This window comes from Leptodactylus fuscus, unplaced genomic scaffold (genome assembly GCF_031893055.1).
Source record: "Leptodactylus fuscus isolate aLepFus1 unplaced genomic scaffold, aLepFus1.hap2 HAP2_SCAFFOLD_112, whole genome shotgun sequence".
NCBI classification, from domain to species: Eukaryota; Metazoa; Chordata; class Amphibia; order Anura; family Leptodactylidae; genus Leptodactylus; species Leptodactylus fuscus.
Genome location: NW_027439945.1, coordinates 283,703 through 302,500, shown reverse-complemented (window position 1 = coordinate 302,500; position 18,798 = coordinate 283,703). Strand labels below are relative to the sequence as shown.

The following is an 18,798-nucleotide window of genomic DNA, read 5'->3' as shown; positions in this document are numbered from 1 at the left end:
TATATATATATACACACTGCGGGGGAGGGGGCCTGTACCTATACTATCTATACTGTGCCCTGACTGACGCTCATATATATATATATACACACACTGCGGGGGAGGGGGCCTGTACCTATACTATCTATACTGTGCCCTGACTGACGCTCATATATATATACACACACTGCGGGGGAGGGGGCCTGTACCTATACTATCTATACTGTGCGGTTACTCTGACGCTCATATATATATATACACACTGCGGGGGAGGGGGGCCTGTACCTATACTATCTATACTGTGCGCTGACTGACGCTCATATATATATACACACTGCGGGGGAGGGGGCCTGTACCTATACTATCTATACTGTGCGCTGACTCTGACGCTCATATATATATATATATATATATATATATATATATATACACACTGCGGGGGAGGGGGCCTGTACCTATACTATCTATACTGTGCGCTGACTGACGCTCATATATATATATATATATATATATATATATATATACACACTGCGGGGGAGGGGGCCTGTACCTATACTATCTATACTGTGCCCTGACTGACGCTCATATATATATATATACACACTGCGGGGGAGGGGGCCTGTACCTATACTATCTATACTGTGCGCTGACTGACGCTCATATATATATACACACTGCGGGGGAGGGGGCCTGTACCTATACTATCTATACTGCACGCTGACTCTGACGCTCATATATATATATATATACACACACTCCGGGGGAGGGGGCCTGTACCTATACTATCTATACTGTGCCCTGACTGACGCTCATATATATATATATATACACACTGCGGGGGAGGGGGCCTGTACCTATACTATCTATACTGTGCGCTGACTGACGCTCATATATATATATATATACACACACTGCGGGGGAGGGGGCCTGTACCTATACTATCTATACTGTGCGCTGACTGACGCTCATATATATATATATATACACACTGCGGGGGAGGGGGCCTGTACCTATACTATCTATAATGTGCCCTTACTGACGCTCATATATATATATATATATATATACACACACTGCGGGGGAGGGGGCCTGTACCTATACTATCTATACTGTGCGCTGACTCTGCCGCTCATATATATATATATATATACACACTGTGGGGGAGGGGGCCTGTACCTATACTATCTATACTGTGCGCTGACTGACGCTCATATATATACACACACTGCGGGGGAGGGGGCCTGTACCTATACTATCTGTACTGTGCGCTGACTGATGCTCATATATATATATACACACACTGCGGGGGAGGGGGCCTGTACCTATACTATCTATACTGTGCCCTGACTGACGCTCATATATATATATACACTGCGGGGGAGGGGGCCTGTACCTATACTATCTATACTGTGCCCTGACTGACGCTCATATATATATATACACACTGCGGGGGAGGGGGCCTGTACCTATACTATCTATACTGTGCGCTGACTGACGCTCATATATATATATATACACACTGCGGGGGAGGGGGCCTGTACCTATACTATCTATACTGTGCGCTGACTGACGCTCATATATATATATACACACACTGCAGGGGAGGGGGCCTGTACCTATACTATCTATACTGTGCCCTGACTGACGCTCATATATATATATACACACTGTGGGGGAGGGGGCCTGAACCTATACTATCTATACTGTGCCCTGACTGACGCTCATATATATATATACACACACTGCGGGGGAGGGGGCCTGTACCTATACTATCTATACTGTGCGCTGACTGACGCTCATATATATATACACACTGCGGGGGAGGGGGCCTGTACCTATACTATCTATACTGTGCCCTGACTGACGCTCATATATATATATACACACACTGCGGGGGAGGGGGCCTGAACCTATACTATCTATACTGTGCCCTGACTGACGCTCATATATATATACACACACTGCAGGGGGAGGGGGCCTGTACCTATACTATCTATACTGTGCCCTGACTGACGCTCATATATATATATATACACACACTGCGGGGGAGGGGGCCTGTACCTATACTATCTATACTGTGCCCTGACTGACGCTCATATATATATATATACACACTGTGGGGGAGGGGGCCTGAACCTATACTATCTATACTGTGCCCTGACTGACGCTCATATATATATACACACACTGCAGGGGGAGGGGGCCTGTACCTATACTATCTATACTGTGCCCTGACTGACGCTCATATATATATATACACACACTGCGGGGGAGGGGGCCTGTACCTATACTATCTATACTGTGCGCTGACTGACGCTCATATATATATACACACTGCGGGGGAGGGGGCCTGTACCTATACTATCTATACTGTGCCCTGACTGACGCTCATATATATATATACACACACTGCGGGGGAGGGGGCCTGAACCTATACTATCTATACTGTGCCCTGACTGACGCTCATATATATATATATACACACACTGCGGGGGAGGGGGCCTGTACCTATACTATCTATACTGTGCCCTGACTGACGCTCATATATATATATATACACTGTGGGGGAGGGGGCCTGTACCTATACTATCTATACTGTGCCCTGACTGACGCTCATATATATATATATACACACACTGCGGGGGAGGGGGGCCTGTACCTATACTATCTATACTGTGCCCTGACTGACGCTCATATATATATATACACACTGTGGGGGAGGGGGCCTGTACCTATACTATCTATACTGTGCGCTGACTGACGCTCATATATATATATATACACACACTGCAGGGGAGGGGGCCTGTACCTATACTATCTATACTGTGCCCTGACTGACGCTCATATATATATATACACACTGTGGGGGAGGGGGCCTGTACCTATACTATCTATACTGTGCCCTGACTGACGCTCATATATATATATATACACACTGCGGGGGAGGGGGCCTGTACCTATACTATCTATACTGTGCCCTGACTGACGCTCATATATATATATACACACTGTGGGGGAGGGGGCCTGTACCTATACTATCTATACTGTGCCCTGACTGACGCTCATATATATATATATACACACACTGCGGGGGAGGGGGCCTGTACCTATACTATCTATACTGTGCCCTGACTGACGCTCATATATATATATACACACTGCGGGGGAGGGGGCCTGTACCTATACTATCTATACTGTGCCCTGACTGACGCTCATATATATATATACACACTGTGGGGGAGGGGGCCTGTACCTATACTATCTATACTGTGCCCTGACTGACGCTCATATATATATATACACACTGTGGGGGAGGGGGCCTGTACCTATACTATCTATACTGTGCCCTGACTGACGCTCATATATATATATACACACTGCGGGGGAGGGGGCCTGTACCTATACTATCTATACTGTGCGCTGACTGACGCTCATATATATATATATACACACTGCGGGGGAGGGGGCCTGTACCTATACTATCTATACTGTGCGCTGACTGACGCTCATATATATATACACACACTGCGGGGGGAGGGGGCCTGTACCTATACTATCTATACTGTGCCCTGACTGACGCTCATATATATATATACACACTGTGGGGGAGGGGGCCTGTACCTATACTATCTATACTGTGCGCTGACTGCCGCTCATATATATATACACACACTGCGGGGGAGGGGGCCTGTACCTATACTATCTATACTGTGCGCTGACTGACGCTCATATATATATATACACACTGCGGGGGAGGGCGCCTGTACCTATACTATCTATACTGTGCGCTGACTGACGCTCATATATATATACACACTGCGGGGGAGGGGGGCCTGTACCTATACTATCTATACTGTGCGCTGACTGACGCTCATATATATATACACACACTGCGGGGGAGGGGGCCTGTACCTATACTATCTATACTGTGCGCTGACTGACGCTCATATATATATATATACACACACTGCGGGGGAGGGGGCCTGTATCTATACTATCTATACTGTGCCCTGACTGACGCTCATATATATATATATATATATATATATATATATATATATATATATATATACACACTGCGGGGGAGGGGGCCTGTACCTATACTATCTATACTGTGCCCTGACTGACGCTCATATATATATATATACACACTGCGGGGGAGGGGGCCTGTACCTATACTATCTATACTGTGCCCTGACTGACGCTCATATATATATACACACTGCGGGGGAGGGGGCCTGTACCTATACTATCTATACTGTGCCCTGACTGACGCTCATATATATATATATATATATATATATACACACTGCGGGGGAGGGGGCCTGTACCTATACTATCTATACTGTGCCCTGACTGACGCTCATATATATATACACACACTGCAGGGGAGGGGGCCTGTACCTATACTATCTATACTGTGCACTGACTGACGCTCATATATATATATATATATATATATATATATATATATACACTGCGGGGGAGGGGGCCTGTACCTATACTATCTATACTGTGCGCTGACTGACGCTCATATATATATATATACACACTGCGGGGGAGGGGGCCTGTACCTATACTATCTATACTGTGCCCTGACTGACGCTCATATATATATACACACTGCGGGGGAGGGGGCCTGTACCTATACTATCTATACTGTGCCCTGACTGACGCTCATATATATATATATATATATATACACACTGCGGGGGAGGGGGCCTGTACCTATACTATCTATACTGTGCCCTGACTGACGCTCATATATATATACACACACTGCAGGGGAGGGGGCCTGTACCTATACTATCTATACTGTGCCCTGACTGACGCTCATATATATATACACACTGCGGGGGAGGGGGCCTGTACCTATACTATCTATACTGTGCCCTGACTGCCGCTCATATATATATACACACTGCGGGGGAGGGGGCCTGTATCTATACTATCTATACTGTGCCCTGACTGACGCTCATATATATATATATATACACATTGCGGGGGAGGGGGCCTGTACCTATACTATCTATACTGTGCCCTGACTGACGCTCATATATATATATACACACACTGCGGGGGAGGGGGCCTGTACCTATACTATCTATACTGTGCGCTGACTGACGCTCATATATATATATACACACTGCGGGGGAGGGGGCCTGTACCTATACTATCTATACTGTGCCCTGACTGACGCTCATATATATATATATATATATATATATACACACTGCGGGGGAGGGGGCCTGTACCTATACTATCTATACTGTGCCCTGACTGACGCTCATATATATATATATACACACTGCGGGGGAGGGGGCCTGTACCTATACTATCTGTACCTATACTATCTATACTGTGCCCTGACTCTAGGCCAGGCCATTTAACCCTTTTGACGCCGCTGTCCATAGAAATCGCAGCATCTGAGTGTTACTGTGTGTACGGGGTCCTAGACAGAGAGGGGGAGGGGTTGCTATGGCAGTGCGCCTGACCACTTAGTGCAGTGACCAGGCCCTGCCCGGGGTCTTAGTGGCAGCCATGACACCACAATACAGAAGTGCTGGGCTCAGGCCTGACTATAGGCCGACCATAATGACTGTGCCGGATCCCCCGCGGCCGCCCCTGACCTGTCTGTAGTGTGACCTGAGCCCACTGCTCTGACCGTCTCTCCAGACTCCTCTATCCACAGGCGAGGGGGGGCAGCTGGTCCCATCGAAATCAGTAGCCCCCCCCCTGACAAGAGGCTCCGGCAGACATCATTGGCACCGCTTATCCGTCAGATGGTCCAGTCCCAATCTAGTGCCTAGACATGATCTGCAGTACCGGGCCCCGCCTTTATACAATGAGGCGCTGTGGCCCCCAACAATCTGCGGCTCGAGGCGATGTCCGTGTTGGGGTGAGCGCCATTTCTGCTTCACAGGCGGCCGGTGACGTCACATTTCTTGTTTGTAGCTCAGTCCCACTGAAGTGAATGGGGCTGAGGTGTAATATTAGGCACAGCCATGCTATAATGTGTGGCGCTGTGCGTGATACTCAGCGCGGAGGTCGCAGGGGTCACTAGATGTGTTGGGGTCACTAGATGTGTTGGGGTCCCGGCTGTCAGATCCCCCCCCCCCCCCCCCCCTCAGATATTGATGACCCCTCGGTGAACCATAGAAGTTTAAGAAGGAGAGAAATAGTAAAAAAATAATAAAATGCTGAAAAATTTATATAAAAAACAATAGTCCCAGATCCCTTTAAGGCTGCGGCGCCTCCTTGTGGAAACCATGAGGATTGATTTATTTATTTGCAGCAGATTTTGTTGCAGTTTTTGAGGAAAAGATCAGGAAATGGAATAAAAAGGGAAACGTAAAGGAAATTCGCTGCCGGAGCGCAAAATCTGCACCCAGGAAAGCGGAGTACCCGCAGCGAGGCGCCGCAGCCTTAAAGGGGTATACACTACAGGTTGTGCTGTGGGGTTTTGGTTTGTGATAGAAGTGTAAAAAAATAATCCACAAAAAATGGTGAAAAATGTATACAGAAAAAAATGATTTAAAAAAGTTCATCAATGTTTTATTCCTGGAAAGCCCATCCCCCGCTCTGCAATGCGCTGATCCGTCCGGCACTTGTCCGTCATACAGAACCGGGCCCTGGCGGGAGATCAGAGGGTGCACCACCATGTGTGGAGAGCGTCAGACAAACGAAACAGCGGCATCAATAATAAAAGGGGAACCGGGCCCAGAAATAAGGAGCCCCGACCACAACACTGAATACGGAGACCCCAGGAAAGTGTAATATACCCATCTCAATCTGGGGTCGCCGTCATCGTAACGTCCGGCCGGGCAAAGCTGTCGCGTACAATGCAGAGGGAACGCAGACAATGAGGATGGAGTCTGGGTCAGGTCACTCGGAGCCCCAAAATGGCGGCAACTGAAAGTACAAGGAACGAGCCGTCACGTAGCGATGGGACAGGGCTAGGACAAAGGCAGAGAAGTCCGGGAATAGCACAAGAATTTTTTTTTTTTTCTGTGATTAAAAATTAAAGAAACAAAAAAAACTAAATTTAAATAGAAAAAAAAAAACTAAAAATAATAAACAAATCTAAAGATAAATGCAGGTCAGTAAGTGTCAGTGCGCATTGCCGCAGAGGCCGCGCGCAGCGGTGACGGATTCTTTATTACAGAACATTTATCATCTTATCATGAGAGAATCGTTAGAAACAGAGAATAAAAAACATGTGAATGTAAACGAGACGGCCGCGGCCTGGCTGAGCCGAGAATGGACGCCATGTTTTGCATATTCATCTCATATGGCTATTAGAACAAGTTCACCCAGCAGGAGCGTTAACCCCTTCTTAGTGAGCGCCAGCAGCTGAGGGGTTAACCAGTGCCGTCTCCTTCCTGTTCCCAGAAGTCGATACCCGCTTTATAAGAAGATCTCTCACCCACCTCACTCATCAGTCATTCACACGTCAATCACTACAGAACGCCAAACTCGCCGGCGCTCTAATGCCCCAGGGCCGGCGCACGGGCGCTGCCTTTACACATTGCGGGCAAAATTCTCAAATTCCTGTCATGTAAAAAATGATCCCAAGTGATTGGTTGTGATCTGTCCGGAAACTTGGTGGTAAGTGCTCAATGTCCCCACAGCGCTCCCGCAGGTGAAATGGAGTAGTGCAGTGAGCTGCCTGCTCTCATCTAGTGTATGGACGTGTATACGTCCAGTCTATAGGAAGGGGTCCACTATGTAAGGGGGCACTCTAGTAGGTGGGGTGTGGCGTAGACATTGGCCGTCCTTCCAGAGAGGAGACTTCACGCTCACACAATGCAACATCAACTAGACAATAGTAGACGGAGTTCCCCTTAAAGTGCAGTAGTCTGAAATGTAGTGTGACAGGGACCATCCATTCACCCCCCGCAATGAGTAACGCGCACGTGCTGCCACCTCGAGGGTCCGGGCGCACTATTTTATCATCACACCTAGCTGCTTTTTTTTTTTCCTAAGAAAATACCCAGTAGTGATGCAGCTTCCTGCAAGTGTGAACGCGCCCCTTTAAGAGAAGCCGCCCCTTTAAGAGAAGCCGCCCCTTTAAGAGAAGCCTCCCCTTTAAGAGAAGCCTCCCCTTTGGCCAAGCGTCAAATCCAGCATGTGTGTAAGCTATGGTATTCCCTTCTGTGCTTCACCTCTGCTGTAGAGAGATGGAGACCATCAGCATGGAGGGCCGCGGCCACATCAGCGCCGTTTTAGCATTTGAATTCATTTTTTTTTTTTTCGGATAAGCACAAGGCCTTTACGGCGGTCACCTGGAAACTGTCAGCAAGAGAACAAGAGAAGAGCTCGCCGACGGCTTCAGGTAGCAAGAGTCTGCTTAGTCACTAAAATCAGGACAGGCGTGGCTCTAGCGCCCCCCGGGTCACATGGGCATGCTCAGTATTGGCGGGGTCACCTGGATTTACACCCCATGGGCACCAGCTCTCACAAATCCTTCAGACCTCTGACTGTCGTGAGGGATCTGTGAGAAGGGACAACATGGTCTGCTGGTGTGAATGGCGCCCAATCACAGACCGCGAATAGAATACGGCCATTAAATATCTATAAAACATAAGCCCCGAGCTGCCAAATCAAAAAAACAAACCCTAAATCTAAAGAGAACTCTGGGTAACAACATCAAACTAAAACCTTCTCCTGCCGCCGCCACCGCCGGGAAACCGTCAGCAAGGAGACAGACTGAGAACAGCAGGAAAGTCACAGAAATAGATTGGAAAGTTGCTGGATTTGATCTTAAAGGTGGAGCTTCCCTTTAATACGCCGAGCGCAGGAAGTTCCTATAAAAGCAGCGAACGCGACGTCACATGTGCACTTGTTATTGTTCCCACAGATCCATTGTCTGTCCACACAGAGCCCAGGCGGCCATCTTGTAGGGAGAAAGCGCCGTAGGCCTCAGTGTTGTCTCCAGGTTCTAGGAAAGAACCCAAGAAATGGAGGCCGAGGAGGTGACGGGGTCTACGGAGGAGGTGACGGGGTCTGCGGAGGAGGTGCCGGGGTCTGCGGAGGAGGTGACGGGGTCTGCGGAGGAGGTGACGGGGTCTGCGGAGGAGGTGACGGGGTCTGCGGAGGAGGTGCCGGGGTCTACGGAGGAGGTGCCGGGGTCTGCGGAGGAGGTGCCGGGGTCTGCGGAGGAGGTGACGGGGTCTACGGAGGAGGTGCCGGGGTCTGCGGAGGAGGTGCCGGGGTCTGCGGAGGAGGTGACGGGGTCTACGGAGGAGGTGCCGGGGTCTAAAGAGGAGGTGACGGGGTCTGCGGAGGAGGTGCCGGGGTCTAAGGAGGAGGTGACGGGGTCTGCGGAGGAGGTGACTGGGTCTGCGGAGGAGGTGCCGGGGTCTGCGGAGGAGGTGCCGGGGTCTGCGGAGGAGGTGACGGGGTCTGCGGAGGAGGTGACGGGGTCTGCGGAGGAGGTGACGGGGTCTGCGGAGGAGGTGCCGGGGTCTGCGGAGGAGGTGACTGGGTCTACGGAGGAGGTGCCGGGGTCTGCGGAGGAGGTGCCGGGGTCTGCGGAGGAGGTGACGGGGTCTACGGAGGAGGTGACGGGGCCTGCGGAGGAGGTGCCGGGGCCTGCGGAGGAGGTGACGGGGTCTGCGGAGGAGGTGCCGGGGTCTGCGGAGGAGGTGACGGGGTCTGCGGAGGAGGTGACGGGGTCTGCGGAGGAGGTGCCGGGGTCTGCGGAGGAGGTGACTGGGTCTACGGAGGAGGTGCCGGGGTCTGCGGAGGAGGTGCCGGGGTCTGCGGAGGAGGTGACGGGGTCTACGGAGGAGGTGCCGGGGTCTAAAGAGGAGGTGACGGGGTCTGCGGAGGAGGTGACGGGGTCTGCGGAGGAGGTGACGGGGTCTGCGGAGGAGGTGACGGGGTCTGCGGAGGAGGTGACGGGGTCTGCTGACGAGGTGCCGGGGTCTAAAGAGGAGGTGACGGGGTCTGCGGAGGAGGTGCCGGGGCCTGCGGAGGAGGTGACGGGGTCTGCGGAGGAGGTGACGGGGCCTGCGGAGGAGGTGACGGGGCCTGCGGAGGAGGTGACGGGGCCTGCGGAGGAGGTGCCGGGGCCTGCGGAGGAGGTGACGGGGTCTGCGGAGGAGGTGACGGGGTCTGCGGAGGAGGTGACGGGGCCTGCGGAGGAGGTGACGGGGCCTGCGGAGGAGGTGCCGGGGCCTGCGGAGGAGGTGCCGGGGCCTGCGGAGGAGGTGCCGGGGCCTGCGGAGGAGGTGCCGGGGTCTGCCGAGGAGGTGACGGGGTCTGCGGAGGAGGTGCCGGGGTCTGCCGAGGAGGTGCCGGGGTCTGCCGAGGAGGTGCCGGGGTCTGCGGAGGAGGTGCCGGGGCCTGCGGAGGAGGTGCCGGGGCCTGCGGAGGAGGTGCCGGGGTCTGCGGAGGAGGTGACGGGGTCTGCTGACGAGGTGACGGGGTCTGCGGAGGAGGTGACGGGGTCTGCTGACGAGGTGACGGGGTCTGCGGAGGAGGTGCCGGGGTCTAAAGAGGAGGTGACGGGGTCTGCGGAGGAGGTGACGGGGTCTGCGGAGGAGGTGACGGGGTCTGCGGAGGAGGTGACGGGGCCTGCGGAGGAGGTGACGGGGCCTGCGGAGGAGGTGACGGGGTCTGCGGAGGAGGTGCCGGGGCCTGCGGAGGAGGTGCCGGGGCCTGCGGAGGAGGTGCCGGGGCCTGCGGAGGAGGTGACGGGGTCTGCGGAGGAGGTGACGGGGCCTGCGGAGGAGGTGACGGGGTCTGCGGAGGAGGTGCCGGGGTCTGCGGAGGAGGTGCCGGGGCCGTCATGCAGTCGCCATCTTAAAGTGCAGGCAGGGCTACAGGCAGTGCTTTGGTGTAAACTACATGTGGGGTAAAGCTGGGGGTGCAGCCGGGACTTACCTAATGGCTGCGCTATAGGGGGGCAGAGGTAGAAGCCAGGGCCGCAACAAACTTACAGAAACCCACATTTTTGGCACATTTGCATAGCCCCGCCCCTTTGGGCGGAGCACACGGAGGTTATGACCTTATACGTGGCCTAGTTGCCCCAGGAGTCTGCGGCTGAGCCTGGGTGCACTGGTCAGTCGGGCTACAATGGCGGCTACAATGGCGGCCATGCTGGTGGTCACCGGACTGCACCAATTACATCAGGCCGCAATGCAATGGTCGCTATCGGCAACACTGACAGGTTTAGAAAGCTGTGCCCATAGCAACCAATCACAGCGCAGCTTTAGCTCCTATATAATGACAGGGATGGGTTGCTATGGGTAACAAGGCCTAGTGTCCATAGCAACCGCTCCAATCACCAGTGGAATTAGCGCCATATTTACTGACTGGTTGCTATGGGTAACACGCACTACGTAGCAGATCCCATTGTGTGCACAGGGCCCTACACGAGGACACGCGGTAACCCCGGAGATACAGGAAGATCCATCCCATAATCCCATCATGGAGGCCGATCATCCCGCGATCCTGCGGAAAGGAACGAGAGGCGGGAAATTCACCTGAACACAGAAGATGGGAGTGGCCCTGCCCACGAGAGGCGAAACGTGGCGCAAAAAACGAAAATCTGCTTCAAAGTTTTTCTGCTTCACCAATTCCTCCTCAGATTTGCGCGTCGGGATTCGGTTCAGAGTTTGCGGATTCCACCGGCAACCAAACTAAGCGCCATGTTGGATCCTCGGGCAGATGTCGCCTGATCACTGGTATTAGGCAGAAAATACCGCCAGACTGGCGCAGAATGGACAAGAGGAAAAATCAGCTTCAAATTCCGGAAATTTTCCGCCGTGTGAACAATCCCTTGGGCCGGGATCACACGGAGATCTTTGGACTGGATTGTGACGCAGAATCTGCTCCAACAAAAACCGCCTCCCATAGACTTCCCTGAGAGCCGGACACTTCTTCTTTGCGGCGGATTCTGCGGTGCGACACCTCCCTGCTGACTAGGCTCATGGCTTGGGGCCTAACCCGGAGCAGAATGCCGCACATCGCGCCCCGCACCGGCATCCAGGCACAGCTAGCGGGTTTTTTGGACCGGATTCTGAGGCGGCCTCCACGTCCAAAAATCTGTGTGTGGCCCCGGCCTTACAGTGACGCACTTACGGGTGAGGTCGGGCTCACCTCTGCGCCATCTGCTCGCGGCCAAGGGTTCGGTCACATGTCTGACAACAGGAAGAATAAACGGTTGTCTGTTTCTAGGGGCAACCAGCAAGATTCTGGAAGAAGTTCTGTCAGTGAATGGAGGGAATGGCCGACGCTTTATAAGGAGTAACTGTAAGCTCTTGGGCCCAGGTACAAAGTCTCTCATGTGCTGGAAGGACTTTGGGGCCCTCGCGCGGCTTCCACCTCTGCACCCCAATCGCTGCACCCCTGGTTTCCTATAGTAACGTGGGGCCCAGTTACTTGCCGCTTGCTTGGTAACTGGAATTAGCGCAAATCTTTAAGATGACATCATAACTCTATAAAACGTCCGTTATATACAGGATTAGTGTTGAGGGCGGTCTCGTGCTGTGCGGTATACGTATACATGGCACTAACGGATATCGTAGGAACTGCGGCCCCCACGCGGAGGTAGCGCCCACAAAACCATCCGCTCCCAGTGGCTCCAGCGCTAGACCGAGACTTTTACCATAGAAATGCATCGAGTGGCTCAGAGATACATGCGACTCCATGACAAAGCGCACATGTCAAGGCAAACCTACAATTCGTGGGCAACAGCGGACGCCATTTTGTAGAAAAATACACATACCCCGAGAAGCAGTAATACCACCGAGGGATGAGGTACACGGCCAGCAATGGCCACCTTAGTCTTGCACACGTATTGGTGTACTTCACAAAATGGCCGCCTCTATTTCCATGAGTATTGCATTAGCTGATAAAATGGCCGCCTCCATTGTGCATTAGTCAGGAAACCTTAAAGGACTCCTCCGACAATCTCACAGTGTTGAGCTATAAGACAGATAAGCAGGACTTTACAAGTTCTGGTGGTCCATGAGGACCTTCACGTAGGCCGTACGCCATATTGGCCGCGCAGGACTCTCCTCCCGCGCCGTCTTGGCCAATTATTCCTTTTCAGTTTCTGGTTTATTTTTGTGTTTAGTTTTGGGGAGAAACCTCTTGTTCTTGCTGAGGAGTCGGGAGAGCGTGGCGCCCTTCTTGCGATGCTCCGTCGTCCTTTGGTTCTCCAGGTAGGACAGGTCGTTGTGGGACTGACTCATGCTGGGGTCTTTCTGCTGGTGTCTCCGCCGGAAAAATAGCTTGGCCCCTTTGTGTAAAAGTCCACCTGCCAGAAAATGGAGGAGGGTTATAAAGGGCGGCAGTGAGACAGAGAACTGATGGGATCAGCGAGGGTCTACACGGAGTCGCCAATCTCTCAAGATCATGATGGGGTGTAGAAGTGGCGCAAACATCTCTGTACATGAGACCTAAAGAATCTTCATCCGCCCCTGCTGCCCCTTTCTTCATTCTAGACCCCCGTTTGATCCCTTATAAGATGGCCGCCATCCTCTCAGACTTCCCCAGTGTCACAAAGGTCCATCCGACTACCAGAGGATCCAGCGGTGAGCCGAGGCTCAAACACAATAATGGTCCAACAGAAGAGTATTACGGTGTCCTAGGGGTTAATGGCGGACTTTTATCTGGTGGACCCAAGGAGCCTCAGACTGGCACTACCTTCTCCCCCCAACCTTGGATGGACCAGTGACCACCATTGGGTGGTGTCATAGACATTAGTACGGTGCTTGGGGTGGGGAAGCCTAAGACTGTGGAGGCCATCTTAAAGGAGGACCAGAATGGAGGCATCAGGGATGTGGACTATCGAGGTGGTAGAGTCCTATTTCCTGGAAACTCTTCTCTACCAGCTCGTCCCAAAAAATAAAATTCTCTATTGTCCTACAAGTTCCCCAACCCTTAATACTCATCTCATTAAAGGGGTCCTAGCATTTAAACACTTTTTTCTAGTTGACACGTCGGAATAGCCTTAAGAAAGTCTATTGCTCTCCTTCCTTTATAAGTCGCCTCCGGCTCGCCATTCGGTAGAAATACTGGTTTTTACTGGAATGCAAATGAGTTCTTTCACAGCACTGAGGGCGGGCCCCAGCGCACAGACAGCACTGGGGGCGTCCCCAATGCTGCCAGAGAACTCTCTCCAGCGACGCCTCCATCCTCAACAGCAACCGCCTCTTCTGCGTCTTCTTCCAGTTGGGGTCACACTCTGGCGCCTGCGCAGTCAGCTCTATCATCGGGATGCCGGCAGGAGCAGAGTGCACAGGCCAGCGGCCATTTTTTTGGAGGCCGCTATGCGCGCATGCACTGTACGCTCCTGTAGTTCTATAGAGACCAGGAGCATACTGCGCATGTGCAAGTAAGCTGCCTCCATAAAAAATGGCCGCGGGCCGGCCTGTGCACTCTGTTTTGCCTGGATCCCGATGACAGAGCCGACTGCGCAGGCGCACAAGTCTGACCCCAGCTGGAGAAAGAAGATGAAGAGGTGGTTGCTGCAGAAGATGGAGGCGTCACTGGAGAGAGTTCTCTTGCAGTTTTAGGCCCGCCCCCACTGCTGCTTGAGTGTTGGGTCCCGCCCCCAGTGCTGTGAGAGAACTAATTTGCATACCGACAAAAAACGGATTTTTCGACGTGCGGCGGCACGGAGAAGACTGATAAAGGTAGGAGACGAATAGAGTTAAGGCTATTCCGACGTGTCAGCTAGAAAAAAAAAAAAAGTTCAAATGAGAGGATCCCTTTAACCCCTTCAACATCTAATATAGAAGGTCCAAAAATACTGATGACCAACAAAATCCAGGAACCTGCAAAACCCAACTGGAAATCCCCCAACTACAATCCCGCCCGTCGGTGCAGGGCTCGGGCGTAAGGAACGGAGACAGTCAGCAATACACAAGTCACACTCCATGTAATATGATCCTGATGATGTCACCACGCCAGGCAGTGACATCACCAACCCCCTTAACCCACAAAGACAGAGGAATGGAAAGGTCTGGACTTACTGTGAGAGCAATGAATGGAAGGTGGTGAAAAGATCCTCGGAAGGTGACAGAAGAGATGGAGAGAAAGACGGTGAGAAAGAGACAAACAGGAAAATGGCCAATGAGAGGCGATCGCACAGACAAGAGGGAGGAGCCACATCACAGGGGCTCCTATTACATCACTCCCAGCACCACCGAGAACATTTTTTTTTTACATTTTTCGGGTATTTTTTTGTAAAATTCTTTTTGTTTTAAAATGAATGTGTCAGAAAGGAAAAAAAAAGAAAAAATTCTAGAAAAATGACAAATCCGAGCATGCCGGCTCCAATCTTATTATTTGCCCCAACACTTTCCACAGCAGCCTGTAGTCGAGAAAGAGAGAGAGAAGAGGCAATGCAAGCGATGTAAGAAACCTCGGAAGAAGACGGTGCGACTTGTTGGCTCCTACCTCCAGGGGACCAGCGGCCAAGGATATCGGGGGGCTCCTGACCGGATGGCGGATTTATTGTGGACAGATGACCTGGATGGAGAAGGCAGGAAAAGCCTCCAACTATGGGAACCCCGAGGCTTATACAGCCTCCAACTATGGGAACCCCGAGGCTTATACCTGTGGGGGGGGGGGGGGGGGGGCAGCGGGTCCACATGAAGGCAAATACAGCCTCCAACTATGGGAACCCCGAGGCTTATACCTGTGGGGGGGCAGCGGGTCCACATGAAGGCAAATACAGCCTCCAACTATGGGAACCCCGAGGCTTATACAGCCTCCAACTATGGGAACCCCGAGGCTTATACAGCCTCCAACTATGGGAACCCCGAGGCTTATACCTGTGGGGGGGCAGCGGGTCCACATGAAGGCAAATACAGCCTCCAACTATGGGAACCCCGAGGCTTATACAGCCTCCAACTATGGGAACCCCGAGGCTTATACCTGGGGGGGGCAGCGGGTCCACATGAAGGCAAATACAGCCTCCAACTATGGGAACCCCGAGGCTTATACAGCCTCCAACTATGGGAACCCCGAGGCTTATACAGCCTCCAACTATGGGAACCCCGAGGCTTATACCTGTGGGGGGGCAGCGGGTCCACATGAAGGCAAATACAGCCTCCAACTATGGGAACCCCGAGGCTTATACCTGTGGGGGGCAGCGGGTCCACAGGGAGATTAACCCTTCACATGACAAGAGCTATGTCCATAGTGAACAGGATTATGGGGCATTGGACAAGACCATAGTATTTGGGGGGAACTGTTGGTGCCCACTTGGTATTGGGTAGGACTCAGTATTGGGAGTCAGTGGTGTAACGCGGGGGCCATATTGCTGGTTACAGGCTGAGCTGCAGCGTTGGTCTAGCAATGTTCTGATTTCCTCCAGGCAGGACCACACGTGAGCTCCACTGAGGACCTACTGGACCCTGAACATCCCAATAACAGATCCTCTCTGGCCTATCCCCCCACCATGTGTAGGCCGACCATCGTACGGTCACAATGCTACATGCACACCAGTCAGACCAGTAGCCGGAGCTTTGCTCTTCCTGGCCATGCCGGTCGCTGCCCCCGTGCTCCTGCCACAGCCCAAATTGCTCTTCCACTACCCTGTTAGTCTGGTTAGCGGCGCTCGGGAAGATTACCAGATCTGCAGCGTATCGGCAGAGCCTGAAAAAACTAAATGTAATATTTTTGCCATCAGAGAATAAAAACACTACAAAGACCTGTAATGTCGGGTGACCTAAGGGTGCAAGTACCACAGAGGAGACCATGGGGTCAGAGATGGGGCCTATGATGGGAGGGAAGCTCAAGCCTGTCCTTCTACCCCGGAACCTTCTCCATAATCACTGGAACCATTGCAAGGAAAGCAACGTATAGCCCTTCAGCAGTGACCGGCCGACATGTTCCCCGGCAGTAGCCACAGCAGAGGTGTAACGTGACAGGTCCCTATAGTTATGGCTGACCTCCATGGACAACAGGGACCTTCTGGGTGTCTATACACTGACTGTCTGCCGACAGCTGCTCCTCCGGACTCCCCTCAGACATATCACCCCTGGCGGCTGTTTATCTCCTCTGCGGGCAAGCTGGATCCAGGTGTGGACACTCCACAGGCCCAATCCTCCCCCGCTCTCACTTCTGGAGGCCCCTATAGTCATCGCACAGGATCACTGGGTCTGATGTATTTGGGGGCCTTTACTCCCTCGACCTAAAGTATATTCTCCTGCCCCGAACCAGACTGGTCCTCACTTGGCTCAACCCACAAACTTAGGGATTTACCAACCATCATGTGGGTGTCCTGACCCTCGCCCGATGACAGATGAGGAAGGAGAGAAGGATGGGGATGAATGGATTTCAACACATTGAGCCGTTCACCAAAAACACATGACAAATCGATTGTATATGGGGGGCCATTATGGGTGTGTATTGTGACCGATCACCGGGGTCAGACTGGTCCACCAGAGGATCCTGTGATGAGCCCAGGCGCTAATACAATAATGGTCCAGGGGGAGACACCCAAACCTGAAGGGTAACACGGTCTGTTTATTGTATAGTGGCCCCAAGAATCATCTGGTGGGCCCCAGGAATCATCTGGTGGACCCCAAGAATCATCTGGTGGGTTCCAAGAATCATCTGGTGGGCTCCAAGAATCATCTGGTGGGCCCCAGGAATCATCTGGTGGGCCCCAAGAATCATCTGGTGGGCTCCAAGAATCATCTGGTGGGCTCCAAGAATCATCTGGTGGGCCCCAAGAATCATCTGGTGGGCCCCAAGAATCATCTGGTGGGCTCCAAGAATCATCTGGTGGGCTCCAAGAATCATCTGGTGGGCCCCAGGAATCATCTGGTGGGCCCCAAGAATCATCTGGTGGGCCCCAGGAATCATCTGGTGGGCCCCAGGAATCATCTGGTGGGCCCCAGGAATCATCTGGTGGGCTCCGAGAATCATCTGGTGGGCCCCAGGAATCATCTGGTGGGCCCCGAGAATCATCTGGTGGGCCCCGAGAATCATCTGGTGGGCCCCGAGAATCATCTGGTGGGCCCCGAGAATCATCTGGTGGGCTCCAAGAATCATCTGGTGGGCTCCAAGAATCATCTGGTGGGCTCCAAGAATCATCTGGTGGGCTCCAAGAATCATCTGGTGGGCTCCAAGAATCATCTGGTGGGCTCCAAGAATCATCTGATGGGCCCCAAGAATCATCTGGTGGGTCCCAAGAATCATCTGGTGGGCCCCAAGAATCATCTGGTGGGCCCCAAGAATCATCTGGTGGGTCCCAAGAATCATCTGGTGGGCCCCAAGAATCATCTGGTGGCCCTAAGAATCATCTGGTGGGCCCCAAGAATCATCTGGTGGGCTCCAGGAATCATCTGGTGGGCCCCGAGAATCATCTGGTGGGCCCCGAGAATCATCTGGTGGGCCCCGAGAATCATCTGGTGGGCTCCAGGAATCATCTGGTGGGCCCCAAGAATCATCTGGTGGGCCCCGAGAATCATCTGGTGGGCTCCAGGAATCATCTGGTGGGCCCCGAGAATCATCTGGTGGGCTCTGAGAATCATCTGGTGGGCCCCGAGAATCATCTGGTGGGCTCTGAGAATCATCTGGTGGCCCCGAGAATCATCTGGTGGGCCCCGAGAATCATCTGGTGGGCCCCGAGAATCATCTGGTGGGCCCCGAGAATCATCTGGTGGGCCCGAGAATCATCTGGTGGGCTCCAGGAATCATCTGGTGGGCCCCGAGAATCATCTGGTGGGCCCCGAGAATCATCTGGTGGCCCCGAGAATCATCTGGTGGGCCCCGAGAATCATCTGGTGGGCTCCAGGAATCATCTGGTGGGCCCCGAGAATCATCTGGTGGGCCCCGAGAATCATC

At 52.7% G+C, this 18,798-nt stretch overlaps 1 protein-coding gene across 3 annotated transcripts in view; it reads right to left on the bottom strand.

Annotated features, from left to right (window-relative positions):
• Positions 1-10,820: 10,820 nt before the first annotated feature.
• Positions 10,821-18,798, bottom strand: part of C2CD2 (C2 calcium dependent domain containing 2) — a 66,401-nt gene continuing 58,423 nt past the window's right edge. For all 3 annotated transcript variants that reach the window (XM_075261328.1, XM_075261326.1, XM_075261327.1), the window contains exon 15: positions 10,821-13,249. In XM_075261328.1, the coding sequence (XP_075117429.1) occupies positions 13,029-13,249 (221 nt within the window). In that variant the 3' untranslated portion in view covers positions 10,821-13,028. The remainder of the gene's footprint in view (positions 13,250-18,798) is intronic.